An 18,760-nucleotide genomic window follows, 5' to 3' on the forward strand; every position below is an offset into this window, starting at 1 on the left:
CTGACATCACTAGACTCAAAAGCAGCTACTTTCCCCCCAAGCCTTCAGGTGGATCAACACCTTCACCATTTGCCCACCATTACATACACTGCATATTACCCGGCATCACTTTATGTACTTACATAGACACTTATCTGTCTATGCACAGTATATAACAATTACTTATACATTGTGCTTAATAGAATTGTTTCTATATTTATATTTATTGTGTTTTGGTTTTATATTGTGTCCTTTATCCTCAGTGTGTTTTTTTATGCTGCATCAGGTCAGGAGTAACAATCATTTCACTCTCCTTTACACTGGCATACTGAAAAATGACAATAAACAATTATAAATCTTAAATCTAGAAACAGGATTAGAAATTACAATCATAATTAGCAAACGTTTATTGCTATCAAACAGGTCTTATGAACTAAGGAGGACAGGCTTGAGGTCAATGCCTTAACTGTTCCCAGCCTCCTGAGTATATTTAAAGTGCCAGTGCGTTTCCTGAAATTTGGTTGACTTCACTGCAGAATTTGGCAGGTTGCAGCTGCCTCTGTCCCACATGGAATTCTTCCCCATTTAACCATTTTCCCACTCTTCACGCACCCATGTTAAATTTGTCTCCACAGTATCAGAAACTAAATTTTGTACATCATTTGTCAACAAATATTGTACAATATTGTCAATGACAGTGACACCTCCCTTACTGATAGGTTGAAGGCTTTCTATGCACAATTTGACCTATTGAATGATATGACACTGAGGAAAACCCCCTCTCTTCCTGAAGAACAGGCACTCTCCTGTCTGGCTACAGCTGAAATGAGGAGGACCCTAGCCAGGGTCAACCCACACAAAGCTGCATACCTGGTCAGGTCCTGAGGCCTAGCTAACAGAGGTCTTAATGGGCATCTTAAATGTCTCTCTGAAACGTTTCACTGTCCCTGCATGCTTCCAGGCAGCCACCAGCATTCCAGTGCTCAAAGTGAGCAATAGTAACTGGCCTAAATGATTATCGCCGAGCAGCATTGACTTCAACAATCACGAAGTGCCTTGAGCGGCTGGTAATGGATCATATGGAGTTTCACCTTTCAGCCAAATTGGACTCTTTCTACTTTGCCCACTGTTCAAACCGGTCCACTGTTGATGCTATAGTGTCAGGCCTCCATTCCCTCCTACACCACCCAGAAAACGATGCCTTGTATGCCAGGATGTTGCTCATCAATTAATGCTTGGTGTTTAACATGATCATCTCTCAAAGTCTGGTGGGTAAACTTCCCTGTTGAGACTCAACTCCTTCTCTCTCTAACTAAGTTTTGGACTTCTTGATGGAAAGACCTCAGTCAGTCTGAGTTGTCAGCAACATCTCAAGCTCCATCATGCTAAGCATTGGTGCCCCCCCCCCCCCCAGGATTGTATGCTCAGCCCACTGCTGTTCACACTGCTGGCTCATGACTGCTCTGCCAGATTCAGCTCAAACCACATCATTAAGTTCACTGATGATACTGTAGTGGTTGGCAACAATGATAACCTCATCAACAACAAGGATGAGTCGGCATACAGAGATGAGGTACAAAAGCTTGTTAAATGGTGCAAGAACAACTACCTGAGTCTCAATGTGGACAAGAGAAAAGAGGTGATTGTGGACCACTCTCCCCTGCCCCTATTCTAACAACTTTCTACAGGAGCACCATGAGTGTCCTGTCTGGCTGCATCATTGGGTGGTAAAGAAGCTGCAATGATTCTGACTGGAGACCCTGCAGAGGACAATAAAAACCACCAGGAGAATCATTGGGGTCTTCCTCCCCCTACTTGTGACATTTGCTGTGAGCATTGTAGGTGAAGGGCCTAAAGTATTGTTGTGGATCCCTTCCACCCATCCCACAGTCTCTTTGACCCACTACCATCAGGACAAGGACTACCAGACAGGGTAACAGCCCCTTCCCTCAGCCTGTGAGACTAATGACCCTGCCATTACTGAGGTTTCACCAATAGGTCAGTGAGCTGTTTACCGTGCTGTTTTCGCTTTACTGTTTACCTGTTCTTTACTACATGCATTTTGAATAACTTAATTATAGAATAATATTTTGGTTGTATGTGATATATGTTCTGTGGGAGCACTGTTGTCAGCACCAGAGCAATGTTGTGTTGTTTGCTCAGATGACAATAAACTTGAACTATTTTTATTGCAATCCAGAAATGATTAAAGCCTGCATGTGCATCCGGTAGCTGGGACAGTTTCTATTTGAAGATTTCCAATAATTGACCTTGGGGTTCTACTTCCATTTTGATTTTAACTGTTAGTGCAACTACTTACTTTAAAAGTTAAAATTAAACAGTTTATCACCAAAAAGATATATATATTTAATTCAACAATGTGTAGTCTAGATGTGGCATAATATTCCATTTGCCTCCTGTAGTGATTTAGGATTACAGTGGTTCCTCAAGTTATTGTAACGGGACAAAATATAACAGGAGGCAATTTAGCATTGTTAGTAACTTTCATCCTTCTCTTTGTTTCTGTCAAACCACCAATCAACACCAAGGAAGGGATGGGTGAAACATAAGAACAGGTCATGTTTCTTAAGAATATTGCTTTTGATTAAGATAAAAAAATTCAAATATTAACAAATGCATTCTGTATCAAGCAGTAGATTTTTACTAGGGATTCCCCCCCTCCCCCACTAATTTTCATTTCCCTTCAATGAAAAGGGTCTTGGATGTAAAGAAGTTTTAGACATAAAAGGGTTTCAGCTTTTCATCCCAACTACATAGCAGAAGAAATCTGACAGAATAACACTATAGTGGATGTAGCAATGGTATAAACATAGTAGACATAACGTTGATTATAAAGCAGCTCTGGTTGGTAAATTACAGAATTATTTTTCATACTTACATATATATTTGAAACCCTCTTCTCCATTCACTACGGGTCTCACCCATGTGGACCGGTAAGTTGAACGATCACCCAAGCCAGCACTCGGAGGTGGATATATTGTAAAAGCCAAATCTACTACTTGTTTCTTTGTTAATGTATCTGACTGACTGTTATAGGATCCTAAAACATAAAAAAGAAAATATTGGACAACCTTTACTTATTTTATTCAATTTTAATTAAACAAAATAAATACCCAATTCCATAGGCCAGAGAAATATGTTTATCACTGCCTTTATCCTTTTAATACATTCTCTTCTCAGTATGGACATACAATTATTTTCAATACAGGACTTGTCCAGTGATGAAAATAGTATTCCTTTATGAGAAGTTACTGAACCGTGATGCACCATCAATAACTCTCGGAGACGGGAGGTGAACGATAGGCTTTTATTAGCAGCAAAATGGAGCACGGCATCTCGGAGACTGAGGGAGGAGCAGTGCCTCCAATCACCTTTATACAGGGGTCTGTGGGAGGAGCCACAGGAGCAGTCAGCAGAGGGGCGTGTCCAGACAGGTATATGTAGTTCACCACACCAAGATGCCAGTTTTGCTTTCTGACAACACAGATCTCTAACTAAACCTTGCAAATCTTGAATCACATCAAAGGAATCACTTCCCAATTAAGATAAACTTTGATGATGAAATTTACCACTGACTGCCATCTGAGAAAAAGGGTTGTTTGAAAATGGAGACCTCATACAAAGCTCATGGTACACCAGGCTTTAATGATCTCTGCCCTCCTGTTTTCCTCTGGGTCATGAACTACTAATAGCAGGCAGAGCAATGCATTGAAAAGATACTGCCAATATTCTAGCCACAAAATCCTCCCAGACCACTGGCAGAATAAGACAACATCTGTATCCACTCCCAGACCAACACCCCAGCATTACACTAATTGGCTCTGTCGGTCAGGCCATGTTGTTTGTGTACCCAACACCAGATTCCTGAAATAGATATTCTATCCAAAGCTCTGCTCTGACAAGAGGATAATAAATGTACAGAGAAACTGACTTACTGATTTTCTCAAACCTTCCTTGAAAGAATCCTGAGCCTACAGCTTCTCAAGGAGGATTTAGAGGATTCAGTGTGGCACTGGAATTCTCATGTCCATTCATCAGCAGGAGATAGAATATAAACTTCAGAAGGAATGCACCATTTCTTAAACAAACCCATCTGCCTGCCTCATCATCTTTCATTCCACCGGTGGTAGAATCTGCAGGACCCACAATGAGGCTGTCAGCCACCTTGGAACGCACAGGACTGGATGGAAGCAAGACAGCTTCAGTCCCAAGGAATTGCTTAAGAAGACATATATACCATTAATTGGTTTCCTCCTCTGGTGAGCATTGCCCTTCCAATATTAGGAGAGAAGCTGCCCTTGCCAACTTCATTGAGAACTTGTCACACCAAATCTATCACCAAATAATAGGCACGTCAGGAGTTGCAGCAAGATCAATGAAACCACTGTTCCTTGATTCTAAGAGATTCCAATGATACATCTCATTTAACAGAAAGGCACAATGGAATTCACCAGCATTCAAACAAAAAGACCTCACCACTGACCATATGACACCAATAACTGTTTAAGACCGATCACACAAAATATGGAAAACATTGAACTAATACAAGCTGGTTGAGTGAATTGTGCTATCTTTTACACTGTTGGAAACTCAGACCATGCTCTCGTTCCAGCCACTGCAATGGAAGGTAAACAATGCATTAACTTCTCAAAAACTGCCCCCTCTGATCTTTACCAGAGAATATGGCCAAGATTCATGACCTGGCTGCAAAATTTAGACACTAATATATCAGATGATCCACTGACATGCAATAAGTTTAGCCACTGTACTAAATAGTGATGGTATGAATTGGAATAGAGATGAATGTGCAATGATTATTGGACAATACAAATTAACAAATGTTTATAACAAAGTGAGCTGGTAACTGTTAAAACTTTGAGTTTCAAAATATGCGGTTTGAAGAATGCATGATATAAATGTTATTTTCCTTTCACTATTGCCAGAGAAAACATCTGTAACAGCAGCAGTGACAAAAGTAAATAAGAGACAGACAGGATCTAATGGGTAAAACAGTCTTTTTGAATTTGACAACCTGCCACTTGCATGAAACCCCACAATTGAACTAATAAATTCTGACATTTACAGTAACTTTCTAAATACACTAACTGTGTAAGAACTAAAGGATCTTTGTTACAGGTATTTTGTCGTAGGTTGCTTTACCTATTTTTCCTAAAAAACATTGTTCTGTTACTAATGGTAGATATTTTAAAGATACATATTCCCAAACTTCTATTAATGGGCTTAAAAAGAGAAAAGAATCGTAAGTGACTAAGTTAAAACATTTCTCATAAGACTTCACATTCAAGAGGCTTTCAAGAAAACCAGTTTCAAACTTGCTGTTCAGAAAGTAGATAATATAAAATACAAGAGTAAGTTTAAAGTTACTCTTGCTGTACTGGTCATCCATGTTTTGATATCATAAGAAACACGACTATCTAGTGTTGGATGGATGCACAAACTTTCTACTACATATGATGCTAAATTTATTAAATCATACCTGGAAATCTGTAACACAGTGACATCTCCATCATTGAATAATTTCAAACCAAAGCTTTTATCCTGACTCTTAAAACATTAATTTAGGGCTGAAAAATGAAGCAATTTTCTGAAGAGCTTTTATGTGTCTCTGGTGCTCAATTTAATAGACTTAGCAGTTCATTGCAAATTCACAGATACCAAAATGAGATGTGTCCTGAGTTCAACTCTGTCCACTGGCAGAGATGCTTCCATAACTACTTCAGTGCCAGAGCAACAGACAAAAAATTACATAAACATATTTTGGAAGCATGTTCAATCTTTGCCCTCAAGTTTTCTCTTTCTTACAGTACATCTTCTGCTTTGGGCTATCTGGCTGTGTGGGAGACAGACTAGCAGATTTCTTGGGTCATAGTCAAGGCCTGGGGCAGCCATCCCTAGTGCCACTGGGCAAGCCCTCTTCTCAATCTCAACTCCTACCCTACAATCCTCTCTAAACTGTTTTGGATTTCTGTTGTTGGCCAGCAGAAACTGTAACAGGAAAAGGAGATGGGCTGCTAAACTCCCATAACCATCTCCTTCAGACCGTCAAGAAGTGAAAAATCCTGCCTAGTATCACTTAAATGTATATTGCAGCAATATTTTGCTTGCTGCCTAAGTAAACAGAATAAACACAGAATTGTGTTGAAGTTCCGTAAAAAATGCTATAACAAATTGTTCATGCACCTAATGAGGCCTGTAGAGGCTGGTATTTGGATAATATATGCAAGTGGAAATCAAACCCAAATCCAACCTGTACTACTTTCTGTCATAGCAGTTCATTCAATCCAGTGCAGTAACTAACGATACAGCTTTCCTGTCCATGTGGTATAGTCGCACTTTATCAGTGAACAACCAACTCTGTATTTATCTACTTAAACAATTTGTCATCTATTTAAAGAATAATAGTCATGCAGGCTAAGTGATGATCCCATGAAAACTCAGTTTAGCACTGAAGAAAATTCAACAGGAATATAATCTAAAGTTAAAGAAACTGAATATGTCGTTGATGTCTTGTTATTGGTAACTGATCATTTTCAGTCTACAAATCTCACTTCTTGTCTTATTTTTAACCAAAACACATTCAAGCTAAAAATGTTCTTCTCGTAATTGTGTTACCAATTTCACAAGTTTAAGTAAATTAAGAGTTCCTTCTATGTCTGATCAGTTTGAGCCAAAGAATATTCAATTAAATGCTACAAAATACTGCCACAATATCAGCAGAGGAAAATCTTTCTATCTAATACTTAGTTCTCTTTCTCTTCATTGTAACAATGCTGAATCATTCGCTGATAGCGAATCACAAACGATGACTTTTTTCGTCGTCGATATAGCCAAAGCTATCAGGACTACAAAGGGAGGCAGGATAACAAGCTGTGAGGGAGAACACAGTTAAGCCAATTTCATATTTTTCTGGGCATCCAATTTTTTTTAAAAAGGCTCACTGAGTAAAGAGGAATATGAATTTCCTGTATCTGTAACAGTGTAAAGTTAAAATCAATTCTTTCTAAGCATTTATTTGCTAATTCAGTATAGTTCAAGTTTTATTTCAATACTTATTGTATGCATTAACTATTTTAGAAGGGCTATGTAGCATAGCTAACATGGGATAACAGGACTAATAAGCTGATTCCTTAATCAGGCAGTTACAAGAAGTTCTGAGCATTCAGAGCACTATCAGTTCCATCTATGATATCTGTATTTATGGTTACAAACCTCAATATTGACTTAAAATAAACCATCGAGGAGATGGTCTAGAAAGTCAACACAGTGAAACGTATTTCTATTGCAGTATCTCATATGATGCCTAATTTTGATTTTCCTTTTGTTAATTAGTAATGTTGTGCCTTGGATAGACTGTCCTCTACCCAATTAAAACAAAGTTCCATTTGAAACTTTACTAAGGTGCTTCAGGAAAAGATAACCAGCCAACAACTCATACAAATGCAAAAGAATAAGATATTTTGAAGAGAGAACATTAGGAACAGATAAAGGAATAGGTCATGTAACTTCCTTAATCATGTTCTGTCAATGAAAAAGATTATAGACTACCTGACCATTGGCTTCAACTCCATTCTTCAGCCCAAATCCCTTAAGCCTTGATTCCTATTGTGCAAAATCTCTTTAACTTGGCCTTCAGAAACCTTAATAACTCAACATTCACTGCCGTATTGTGAATGAAAACTACATAAGCTTACAACTTTCCAACAAAAGATCCTTCTTATCAGATTTTAAACTAAAGACCAATATCCTGAATTTATACTCCATTATCCAGGTTCCACTTCTTGTGATAGAAGCTATCCTTGATATCTTTGATGGAGGCTAGAATTAAGGACTCCAATACAACTAATCAACAGTCATCAAAGGAAATACCTCTGAGAGTTGAGTAGTAGATCTTGAAAGGAAGATTATAGAGGTTATCAGAAGTTAATAATTCAACCTCAAGACATCAATTTATTTCCTCGGGTCAGTGTCTTACACCCTAGGGCGAACGATCTAAGGGCCGACTAACTTCTACTGATTCATCAATGGTATTTCTTTTCCCTTAATAGATGAGAACAGATGTTAGCTGATGATTGGACAGTTTCATTTAGAACTGCTTGAAAAACAAAACATTTTAGGGTTAACTGCAGCAAGACCCGTATACCATTCAGAGATAGATTAATATGTGGCAAGGAACATTTACCACAAAAAAGTGACAATGATAGTTTTAGTCTTTGCAATATTTAACCATCTGAAAGAGCAGCCATCCAGGAGCAGACGTCAGACAAACAATATGCATGGAAGTGTACGGAAATGTTATCGCCCTTGTGAAACATGGTAATTGTCTTTGGATGATGTCACAAAGGGGCAATATGTAGAGAGGGAAGAGGATTAAAAACTATGTTTTTTACAACTCCAGAGATGACAGTGCAGTATCAAAAAGCCATTGATGTATCTGGAACTGAATAGATAAAAGTGAAATCAAATAAGGGTCACGTCAGCTGGAACAAGCTGATGTGGTTGTCAAAGACCACAAAGGGATTGGAAAGTGGGAGCAAGTTTCATGGACTCAAGCTACTGATACAGAGAGTGCAAGTTTTGATGTTTAGTGTTGGCCCATAAGTAAGAGCGAGATGATGAAAATCAAAGATGATACAAAAGGAAAAGTAGGACCACGTTTGTAGATGGCATTGCATTTAGAGATGACTGAGAACTTGGAGATATGTTAAAAGTTTCAAACATAATGACATCATTTCAAGTACATTTATTATAAAGAATATATAAATTATACAACCTTGAGATTTGCTTGCTCACAGATAGCCACAAAGCAAGAAACCCAAAAGAACCTAGTTAAGGAGAAAAAAGAAAAAAAAACAAAAGACCAACTCTTGGTGCCCAAAAGAAAGAAAAAAATACAAATCATGCAAACAGTCGGTGAATAAAAGCATTCTGAACCAAAAGTGAGCTTTCAGATCCGAACTCCAGGGCAGCCCAGAGTAGGCCCAAACTCTCACTTATCACTTCATCATATTAGCATGGAGCACAGCAGCCAGGGCAGCCTCAAAGCCATGGAGATGACCATCACGGAGAACAAGTAAAATCAGATCTCCACATGGAAGACACCCTGTCTTTACAGTCTACCTAGACCAGCGTTTAAATTGACCATACAACAGAAGATTATGGAGAGTGAGCAAAATCAACACTCCTCCAATCTGGGCTGGCACTTAAATTGTCTGAACAGTGAATCGCACCTCACCCTAGGACTCAGGCACCGCTGCTGTGAAAGGCTCCAGGCCTAGACCACGCCGCCAGCAACTTGTTCCATGTCCAGATTTTGTCACCCAGCCAAAGCCACTCTCAAGCTCTTCAAGGCCGCTTGGCACCCAGAACGATCCAACCTTACACCCGGGTCGGTTGTACAGGCAACAGGAACTTCATCTGCAATGATTCTGCAACACACCATCATGGCTCATCCCTGGAATTCCCCTCACCATCACTCACTCCTTCACTGTTTGTGATGCTAATTTAACACAATTTACCTCAGAAAAGGTATTTTTATAGGTATGGGAGCCAAACTTTCAAAAATATATCATATTCATTTCTTAGATTGTATGTAATTTTTTCAAATGGAATACAACTATGTATTTCATTATTCCAACAATCCATAGTTAAATATAAATCAGATTTTCAAGTAACTGCGATAACTTTTTTGGCTACTGCCAATGCAATTTTTATAAATTTTTTCTGATACTTATTCAATTTAAGTTTCAGTATTGTCCCTTCAATGTCTCCTAATAAAAATAATAAATACATATGTCCTTTGAAGATAAAATTATAAAGTAATTGGGGAAAGTAAAAATAAATATTAAAATTATTTGGAACTCCATGGAGCATGTGGGGATCCTCCGATATTCAGGCAAACTTTCTCTTTTTTTTCTTTCTTTAGATAAGGGTTAAGGGGGGGAGGGTTAAGGGGAGGGGGAGGGTTAATATTATTTTTCTCACTATTTATCTTCACATTTATTCTTTGTAATTTTCTAAAAAATAATAAATAAATAAATAAATAAATATTTTTTAAAAGAGGTATTTTTAGTGATGTTTTTAGTCAGATTTTTGACTACCAGAAAGCTGTCACACACATTTGGTAGTGCCATCTCAACTGGAAGAAATCTATTTATAATGTAAGATGGCAACAGAGAATAGCAATAGATTGGGTGCTAACTCTGTTTGGGCCTATTTTGGGACGTTACATCAGAAAGATGAAACTATGTGGTTGAATAACCCCCCTCCAACCAATATCCAAGCAGCCTAGGACAAGCTTAAGGGGCCAATGACCAAATCTTCAATCTGAATTAGGCAGTGGCTTATTTCTTTCTCCTCTGTTTTCACCTTATTTCTCTTTGCTGTTAAAGGGAAGCAATCTCTCTATGCAGCTGCAGTGGTAACCTTACAATAGCACATGTGTTGAATGGGAAGGCCCAACCCCTATAATCCATGAACCTAGCTAATACATGGAAACACCTCAAGACCCATTCAATTGATATCAGTAATGTCCACAATCAGCTGCATACTGGCAATCTTACCACTCAGAATCCTCACCTTTGTCACCAAGAGATTTTATTTACTTCAATGGGATTCTGGAAATCTGACAGAGCTAACAACCTTTGCAATGGAAAAGAATGGACTTGGGCTTGGAAACAAGGCAAGGATAGGTTCATGGGACCAGGATTTTACAGCATTTACAGAAACATGGTTGAGGAATGGGCAGGATGGTTAGCTCAATGCTTTGCCAAAAACACTGCTTTAGATGCAAAAGTGCTGATAGATGTGGGGCTATGAAATGATGGGGAAATTCTTTTTTGATTTGGAAGAATATCATGGCAGTACCTAGAGAGGGTATTCCTGGGGAACTTTCTAGAAAAAATTGCATGCATGGAACTTAGAAATAAGCAGGAAGTAATCACTTTGATGGGATTGTACTTTTGGACCCCAATGGGCAGTAGGAATTAGAGATGCATATATGTAGGAAGATTGCAGATAACAGTAGAAAAAACAAAGTTGTAATAGTAGATAATTTAACTTAACTAACATTGCCTGGGGCTGCAATGGTCCAAGGACAGATAAGGCTGAAGTTATTAAGTGGGTTTAGGAAAAAAATTCCAAGCAGTATGTAGATTGCCCCTGTGAGGGGCCAATACTTTATCTCCTATTAGGAAATGAGGCAGGGAAGTGACAAAAGTGATCTGCAATGAGTGAACATATTCTAATAGTTTTAAAATAAGCATAAAAATCCAATTATACTGGATTGGGTGTTATATAATGAACCGGAGGGAATTAGGGAGCTTAAGGTAAAAGAACCCTAAGGAACCAATGATCACAATATGACTGTGTTCAACTTAAAATTTAATAGGGAGAAAGTAATATTCGATGTAGCAGTATTTCAGTGCAGTAAAGGAAATTACAGTGGTATGAGAGAGGAGTTTGGTCAAAGCAGGGATGTCAGCAGAACAACAATGGCATACGTTTCTGGGAAAAATGAGGAAGGTGCAGGTCATGTGTATTCCAAAAGTGAAGAAATACTCAACTGGTAAAATAGTACAACCGTGGCTGACAAGGGAAGTCAAAGTTATTGTAAAAGCAAAGGAAAGGGCATCCAACAAAGCAAAAATTAGTGGGAACATGGAGGATTGGGAAGTTTTTAAAAACCTACAGAGAGCAACTAAAAAAAATCATTAGAAGGCAAAAGATGAAATATGAAAGCAAATAATATCAACGTGGATAGTAGAAGTTTTTTCAAGTACGTTAAAAATAAAAGAGAAATGAGAATGGATATAGGACCACTAGAAAATGAGGCAGGATAAATAATAACAAGGATCAAGAATATGTTTGCTGAACTAAATGAGAATTTTGCATCAGTATTCACTGTGGAAGACACTAGCAATATGCCTGATGTTGTAGTGTGTGGAGGAAGAGAAGTGGGTGCAGTTGCTGTTACAAGAGAGAAGGTGCCCAAAAAGCTGAAAGACCTGAAGGTGCAGAAGTCACCCGGACCAGATGAACTGCATTCTGGGGTTCTGAAGGAGGTAGGGGAAGGAGCGGGGGGATCTCATCGAAACCTTTCAAATGTTGAAAGGCCCAGACAGAGTAGGTGTGGAAATGATGTTTCCCATGGTGGGAGAGTCTAGGACAAGAGAGTACAGCCTCGGGATAGAGGGGTGCCCATTCAAAACAGAGTTATGGAGAAATTTCTTTAGTTAAAGTGTGGCGAATTTGTGGAAAAAAGTATCAGCCATGATTGAATGGCGGAGCAGACTCGATGGACCAGATGGCCTAATTCTGCTCCTATGTCTTATGGTCTTATGGAAATGGATAGGACTGGTCCACAAGTCAAAGTCCCAAATTATGGCAAGGCTAATTTCAATAGCATCAGACATGAACTTGCAAAGGTTGAACGAGAGAAGCCTTTTTTTGGTAAAGGAATGATGAGCAATTAAAAACATAGAAAACCTACAGCACAATACAGGCCCTTCGACCCACAATGCTGTGCTAAGCATGTCCTTACCCTTGACTACCTAGGCTTACCCACAGCCTTCTATTTTACTAAGCTTCATGTACCATTCCAGCAATCTCTTATTATACCTTATTTTTTCTGCCTCCACCACCGCTGATGGCAGCCCATCTCACGCACTCACCACTCTCTGCGTAAAAAAACGTACCCCTGACATCACCTCTGTACCTACTTCCAAGCACCTTATAACTTTTCCATCATGTGCTAAGCCAGTTCATCCCTAGAAAAAAGCCTCTGACTATCCACACGATCAATGCTTCTCATCTTGTACACCTCTATCAGGTCACCTCTCATCCTCCTTCGCTCCAAGGAGAAAAGGCCGAGTTCACTCAACCTCTTTTCATAAGGCATGCTCCCCAATCCAGGCAACATCCTTGTAAATCTCCTCTGCACCCTTTCTATGGTTTCCACATCCTTCCTGTAGTGAGGTGACCAGAATTGAGCACAGTACTCCAAGTGGGGTCTGACCAGGGTCCTATATAGCTCCAACATTACCTCTCAGCTATTAAACTCAATCCCACGATTGATGATTGATGAAGGCCAATGCACTGTATGCCTTCTTAATCACAGAGTCAACCTGTGTAGCAGCTTTGAGTGTCGTATGGACTCGGACACCAAGATCCCTCTGATCCTTCGCACTGCCAAGAGTCTTACCATTAATGCTATATTCTGCCATCGTATTTGACCTAACAAAATGAACCACCTCACAATTACCTGGATTGAACTCCATCTGCCACTTCTCAGCTCAGTTTTCCATCCTATCAATGTCCTGTTGTAACCTCTGACAGCCCTCCACACCATCCACAACACCCCCAACCTTTGTGTCATTAGCAAATTTGCTAACCCATCCCTCCACTTCCTCATCCTCATTAATAAATATCACAAAGAATAGGGGTCCCAGAACAGATCCCTGAGGCACACCACTGGTCACCGGCCTCCATGCAAAATATGACCCATCTACAACTACTCTTTGCCTTCTGTGGACAAGCCAGTTCTGGATCCACAAAGCAATGTCCCCTTGGATCTCATGCCCCCTTACTTTCTCAATAAGCCTTGCATGGGGTACCTTATCAAATGCCTTGCTGAATCCATATACACTACATCTATGGCTCTACCTTCATCAATGTGTTTAGTCACATCCTCAAAAAATTCAATCAGGCTCGTAAGGCACGACCTGCCTTTGACAAAGCCATGTTGACTATTCCTAATCATATTATGCATCTCCAAATCTCCATAAATCCTGCTTCTCAGGATCTTCTTCATCAACTTACCAACCACTGAAGTAAGACTCACTGGTCTATAATTTCCTGGGCTATCCCTATTCCCTTTCTTGAATAAGGGAACAACATCTGCAACCCTTCAATCCTCCAGAATCTCTCCCATCCTCATTGATGATGCAAAGATCATCGCCAGTGGCTCAGCAATCTCCTTTCTCACCTCCCACAGTAGCCTGGCATACAGTCCTTCCAGTCCTGGTGACTTATTTAACTTGGTGCTTTCCAAAAGCTCCAGCACATCCTCTTCTTTAATATCTACATGATCAAGCTTTTCAATCCGCTGCAAGACATCCCTACGATTGTCTAGATCCTTTTCCGTAGTGAATACTGAAGCAAAGTATTCATTAAGCAACACACACAAAATGCTGGTGGAATGCAGCAGGTCAGGCAGCAGCTATAGGGAGAAGCGCTGTCGACGTTTCTTGACACAGTATGTAGATAAGCCTACAAGAGGAGAGGCTGTGCTTGATCTGATATTGGGAAATGGACTTCATCCTGACGAAGGGTCTCAGCCCGAAACATCGACAGCGCTTCTCCCTATAGATGCTGCCTGACCTGCTGCATTCTACCAGCATTTTGTGTGTGTTGCTTGAAGTTCCAGCATCTGCAGATTTCCTTGTGTTTGCCTTTTATATTCATTAAGTACCTTTGCTGCCTCCTCTGGTTCCATACACACTTTCCCACTGTCAGACTTGATTGGTCGTATTCTCTCACGTCTTATCCTCTTACTCTTCACATAATTGTAGAATGCCTTGGTGTATTCCTTAATCCTGTCTGCCAAGGCCTTCTCATGGCCCCTTCTGGCTCTCCTAACTTCATTCTTGAGCTCCTTCTTGCTCACCTTATAATCTTCTAGATCTCTATCATTACCTAGTTTTTACAGACTTTCGTAAGCTCTTCCTTTCTTCTTGACTAGATTTATGACAGCCTTTGTATACCACGGTTCCTGTACCCTACCATCCTTTCCCTGTCTCATTGGAATGTACCTATGCAGAACGCCACGCAATATTTCTTCTGTACATTTCCCTGAGAACATCTGTTTCCAATTTATGCTTCCAAGTTCCTGCCTGATAACCTCATATTTCCCCTTACTCCAATTAAACGTTTCCCTAACTTGTCTGTTCCTATCCCTCTTCAATGCTGTGATAAAGGAGATAGTGATCACAATTCTATCTCCAAAATGCTCTCTCACTGAGAGACCTGACACCTGACCAAGTTCATTTCCCAATATCAGATCAAGCACAGCCTCTCCTCTTGTAGGCTTATCTACATATTGTGTCAAGAAACCTTCCTGAACACACCAATTGGGAAGATATTAAAAGTCAGTTCAGGACCAACGTGTTCTCACTGGAGTGAAGAGAAAGGCTGGCACAGAAATCAGGAGGGCTCAAAACAGAATCCCAAGAGCTTCATTAAGTATATTATGAGCGAAAGGTAACTATGAAGAGAACACAGCTTCTTATGGACCAATGCTCTCATTTACGTATGAAGCCACAAGAGATGGATGAAGTCTTAAATGAATATTTCCTCTCAGTATTTACTGTGAAGGAGATCATTGAAGCTTGGGGATTCAGGAAAGAGAACAGTTGTGTCTTGGAACATATTCAAACTACAAAGAGGAGGTGCTGGCAATTTTAGAGGAGCTGAAAGTGAATACATCCTCAAGAGATGACCAAGTATACCTAAGGACATTGTGGGAAGCTAGAGAATAAGTTGCTGGGACACTGGCAGAAATACTTGTATCATCATTAGGGTGAGTTACAAGAAGGGTGAAGGATAGCTAATGATGAGTATTTAAGAATAGCTGCAAAGACAAGCCAGTGGTGGGAAAGTTACTGGAAGGGATTATGAGAAACAGAATCTATCTGCACTGGAAAGGCAAAGCTTAATTATGGATTGTCAGCATGACTTCATGAGTGAAAATCATAACTCATAAATTTTATTGAAGAGAATTGATAAGGACAAAGAGGTAGATGTTGTCTGCATGGACTTATACAAGGTTATGGGTAGGGTCCTGCATTGTAGGCAAGCCCAGAAGGTTAGATCACCTAAGTTCCAGGATGAGCTTGCTAACTGGATACAAAAGTGGCTTGGTAGAACTTGTCAAAAGGTGGTAGCAGAAATTTGTGAGCAGCCAGTGTACACAGGGATCAGTGTTGGGTCCATTGTTGTTCATCACTTGAGTAACAATTCACAAAAAAAGTAATGGCATGGTCAGTAACTTTATGGATGACAGCAAAATTGATTAAAAGGGATACAGAGCTGGAGATGGGAAAGGATCATGGGACGGGAGGCCTAGGGAGAAAGAAAGGGGGAGGGAAGCACCAGAGGAAGATGGAGAGCAGGCAGGGAGTGATTGTGAGAGGTTCAGAAAGAGAAAACAGAGAGAAAAGAAAAAAAGGGAAAACTAAATAAATAGATAAATAAGGGTTGGGGATAAGAAGCGGAGGGGGCATTAATGGAAGTTAATGAAATCAATGTTCATGCCATCAGGTTGAAGGCTACCCAGGCAGAATATAAGGTGTTGTTCCTCCAACCACATCCCATTCCCATTCTGATATGTCTATCCATGGCCTCCTCTACTGTCATGATGAAGCCACACTCAGGTCTCAGAGGCCAGTGTCAAAACATCTTTCAAGAGGGTGAACTCTCACAAGGCATCAGTAAACTGGGGCTCAGTAAACCTCTGCCAACCTAATGATATGAGTGTTCAAGGACATCTTCAAACTCAATGCTGCAGTCGGGGGTTCTCATCTGCTTCAAAAGGGCGACAATCATACCAGTACTTTGAGAGGTTGGTTATGGCTAGAATCAATGACCTCAACTTGCTGCAATTTGCCTATCACCACAATAGATCTACACTGGATGCAATCTCACTGGCTCTTCACTGAGACTTGGATCACCTGTACAATGGTAATACCTATGTCAGGCTGCTGTTTATTGATTACAGTTCAATGTTCAATACCCTCAGTTATAATCAACAAGCTCCAAAACCTGGGCCTCTGTACCTTCCTCTGCAAATGCTTCCTTGACTTCCTCAATGGGAGACTATAGTGTGTGCGTATCAGAAACGAACACCACCTCTTCGCCGACAATCAACACTGGTGCACCTCAAAGATGAGTCCTTAGTGCATTGTTGCTCTCCCTACACCCACGATAGTACAGCAAGGCACAATTCAAATGCCACCTTTAAATTTGCCGACAACACAACTATTGTTGGCAGAATTTCTGAGGATGATGAGGAGGTGTACAGGAGTGAGATAGATCAGCCGGTTGAGTGGTGTTGCAGCATTAACCTTGCACTCAACTTCAGTAGAACCAAGAAATTGATTGTGGACTTCAGAAAAGGGAAATTAAGGAAATATACACTGGTCCTCATTGAGGCATCAGAAGTGGAATGGGTGAGATGTTTCAAGTTCCTGGGTGTCAACAGCTCTGAAGATCTATCTTGGGACCAGCATATTTATACCATTACAAAAAAGACATAACAGCAGCTATATTTCATCAGAAGTTTGAGGAGAATTGGCTTGTCACCAAAGACAATCACAAATTTCTGCAGATGTACAGTGGAGAGTATTCTAACTGGTTGCATCACCATCTGGTGTGGAGAGGCCCCTGAATAAGATCGGAAAACACTACAGAAAGTTGTGTACTCTGCCAGCTCCATCATGAGCATGTCCTCCCAGCATCCAGGACACCTTCAAAAGGTAATGCCTCAAAAAAAGGTGGCAGCCATCATTAAGGACCCCCCTCACCCAGGACATGCCCTCTTCTCATTGTTACCATCAAGGAGGAGGGACAGGAGCCTGAAGAAACACACTTAATGCTTCAGAAACAGCTTCTTCCCTTCCACCATCAGATTTCTGAATGGACAATGAATCCCTGAACACTTCCTCTCTTTTTGCAGTATTTATTTAATTTTCTTTTTTACATATCCTTCTTGCTGTAATTTATAGTTATTTTATTTTTATATATTGCAAAGTACTGCTGCCACAAAACAACAAATTTCATGACATATGCCAATGAGATTAAACCTGATTCTGAGCAAATCATGAACGTTGTGCTCTGCTTACAATGGAAGTGAATAATGATATGCCCAGTGGAATCTTCCACTAGTCATGTAATCACAGACACATATGTGAAATTAACATCGATTGCCAGGAAATGTTTGGGCTGAATATGCTGATTATACCACAAAAGACAAAAAAAATCAATCTTTATTGCCAAATACTAATGTAAATTTAAAAATAGTGATTTTAATGACAAGGTTGTCATGACCTCTTTAGCACATCAAGGCAGAAAGCAATGCATGACCTCTCTATCAAGTTTCAGGTGCAGATCATGAAAAAAATTCTAAACCTATGCATTGTTACGAAGGCTTGTAACTTCTTATGACAAACACAAACACTTTCTTTGCCACATATAGTTCTAGATATTTTCCAAAGTTAAGGCAACCATTATTTGCATTCAAACTAACTGTTTTACCAAATTCACAAACTTTAGTCACCCAAGGAGGCACTTTGATTGAAGAATTTTGCAGGTAACTTTAATTTGATAGTAAGTAAAATGGAGCAACTATCTCTTTGATACAGTTTTTGCTGAGCAACTCAGATCAAAATTATTCAGACGCACATCAGTACATTCTCAAACTGTGCTTTTATTCTCCTTTTTTGCTATCATTGTGAAGAACAAATACAAATCATGACCCTCTAGTTACCAATCTAAAATGAACAAAACTGCAGATGCTAGAATTGGAAACAAGACCAAGATGCTGGAAGTACTCAACAGTGAAGCAACTTGTGAAAAGAGAAAGCGGTTAATATTCTGAAGGCAGAATCCCTTCATCAGAACTACAGAGATAAAGTAGGCGTGGATTCTCCTGCACTTTGTGGTGTCTGTTATAGGTAGTCTATATCTT

At 39.8% G+C, this 18,760-nt stretch overlaps 1 protein-coding gene across 1 annotated transcript in view; it reads right to left on the reverse strand.

Annotated features, from left to right (window-relative positions):
- Positions 1–18,760, reverse strand: part of LOC132390822 (uncharacterized) — a 258,761-nt gene that overhangs the window by 15,601 nt on the left and 224,400 nt on the right. The window contains exon 12 of the mRNA XM_059963366.1: positions 2,879–3,040. Within this exon, the coding sequence (XP_059819349.1) occupies positions 2,879–3,040 (162 nt within the window). The remainder of the gene's footprint in view (positions 1–2,878; positions 3,041–18,760) is intronic.

The sequence above is a fragment of the Hypanus sabinus genome, chromosome 3 (genome assembly GCF_030144855.1).
Source record: "Hypanus sabinus isolate sHypSab1 chromosome 3, sHypSab1.hap1, whole genome shotgun sequence".
NCBI classification, from domain to species: Eukaryota; Metazoa; Chordata; class Chondrichthyes; order Myliobatiformes; family Dasyatidae; genus Hypanus; species Hypanus sabinus.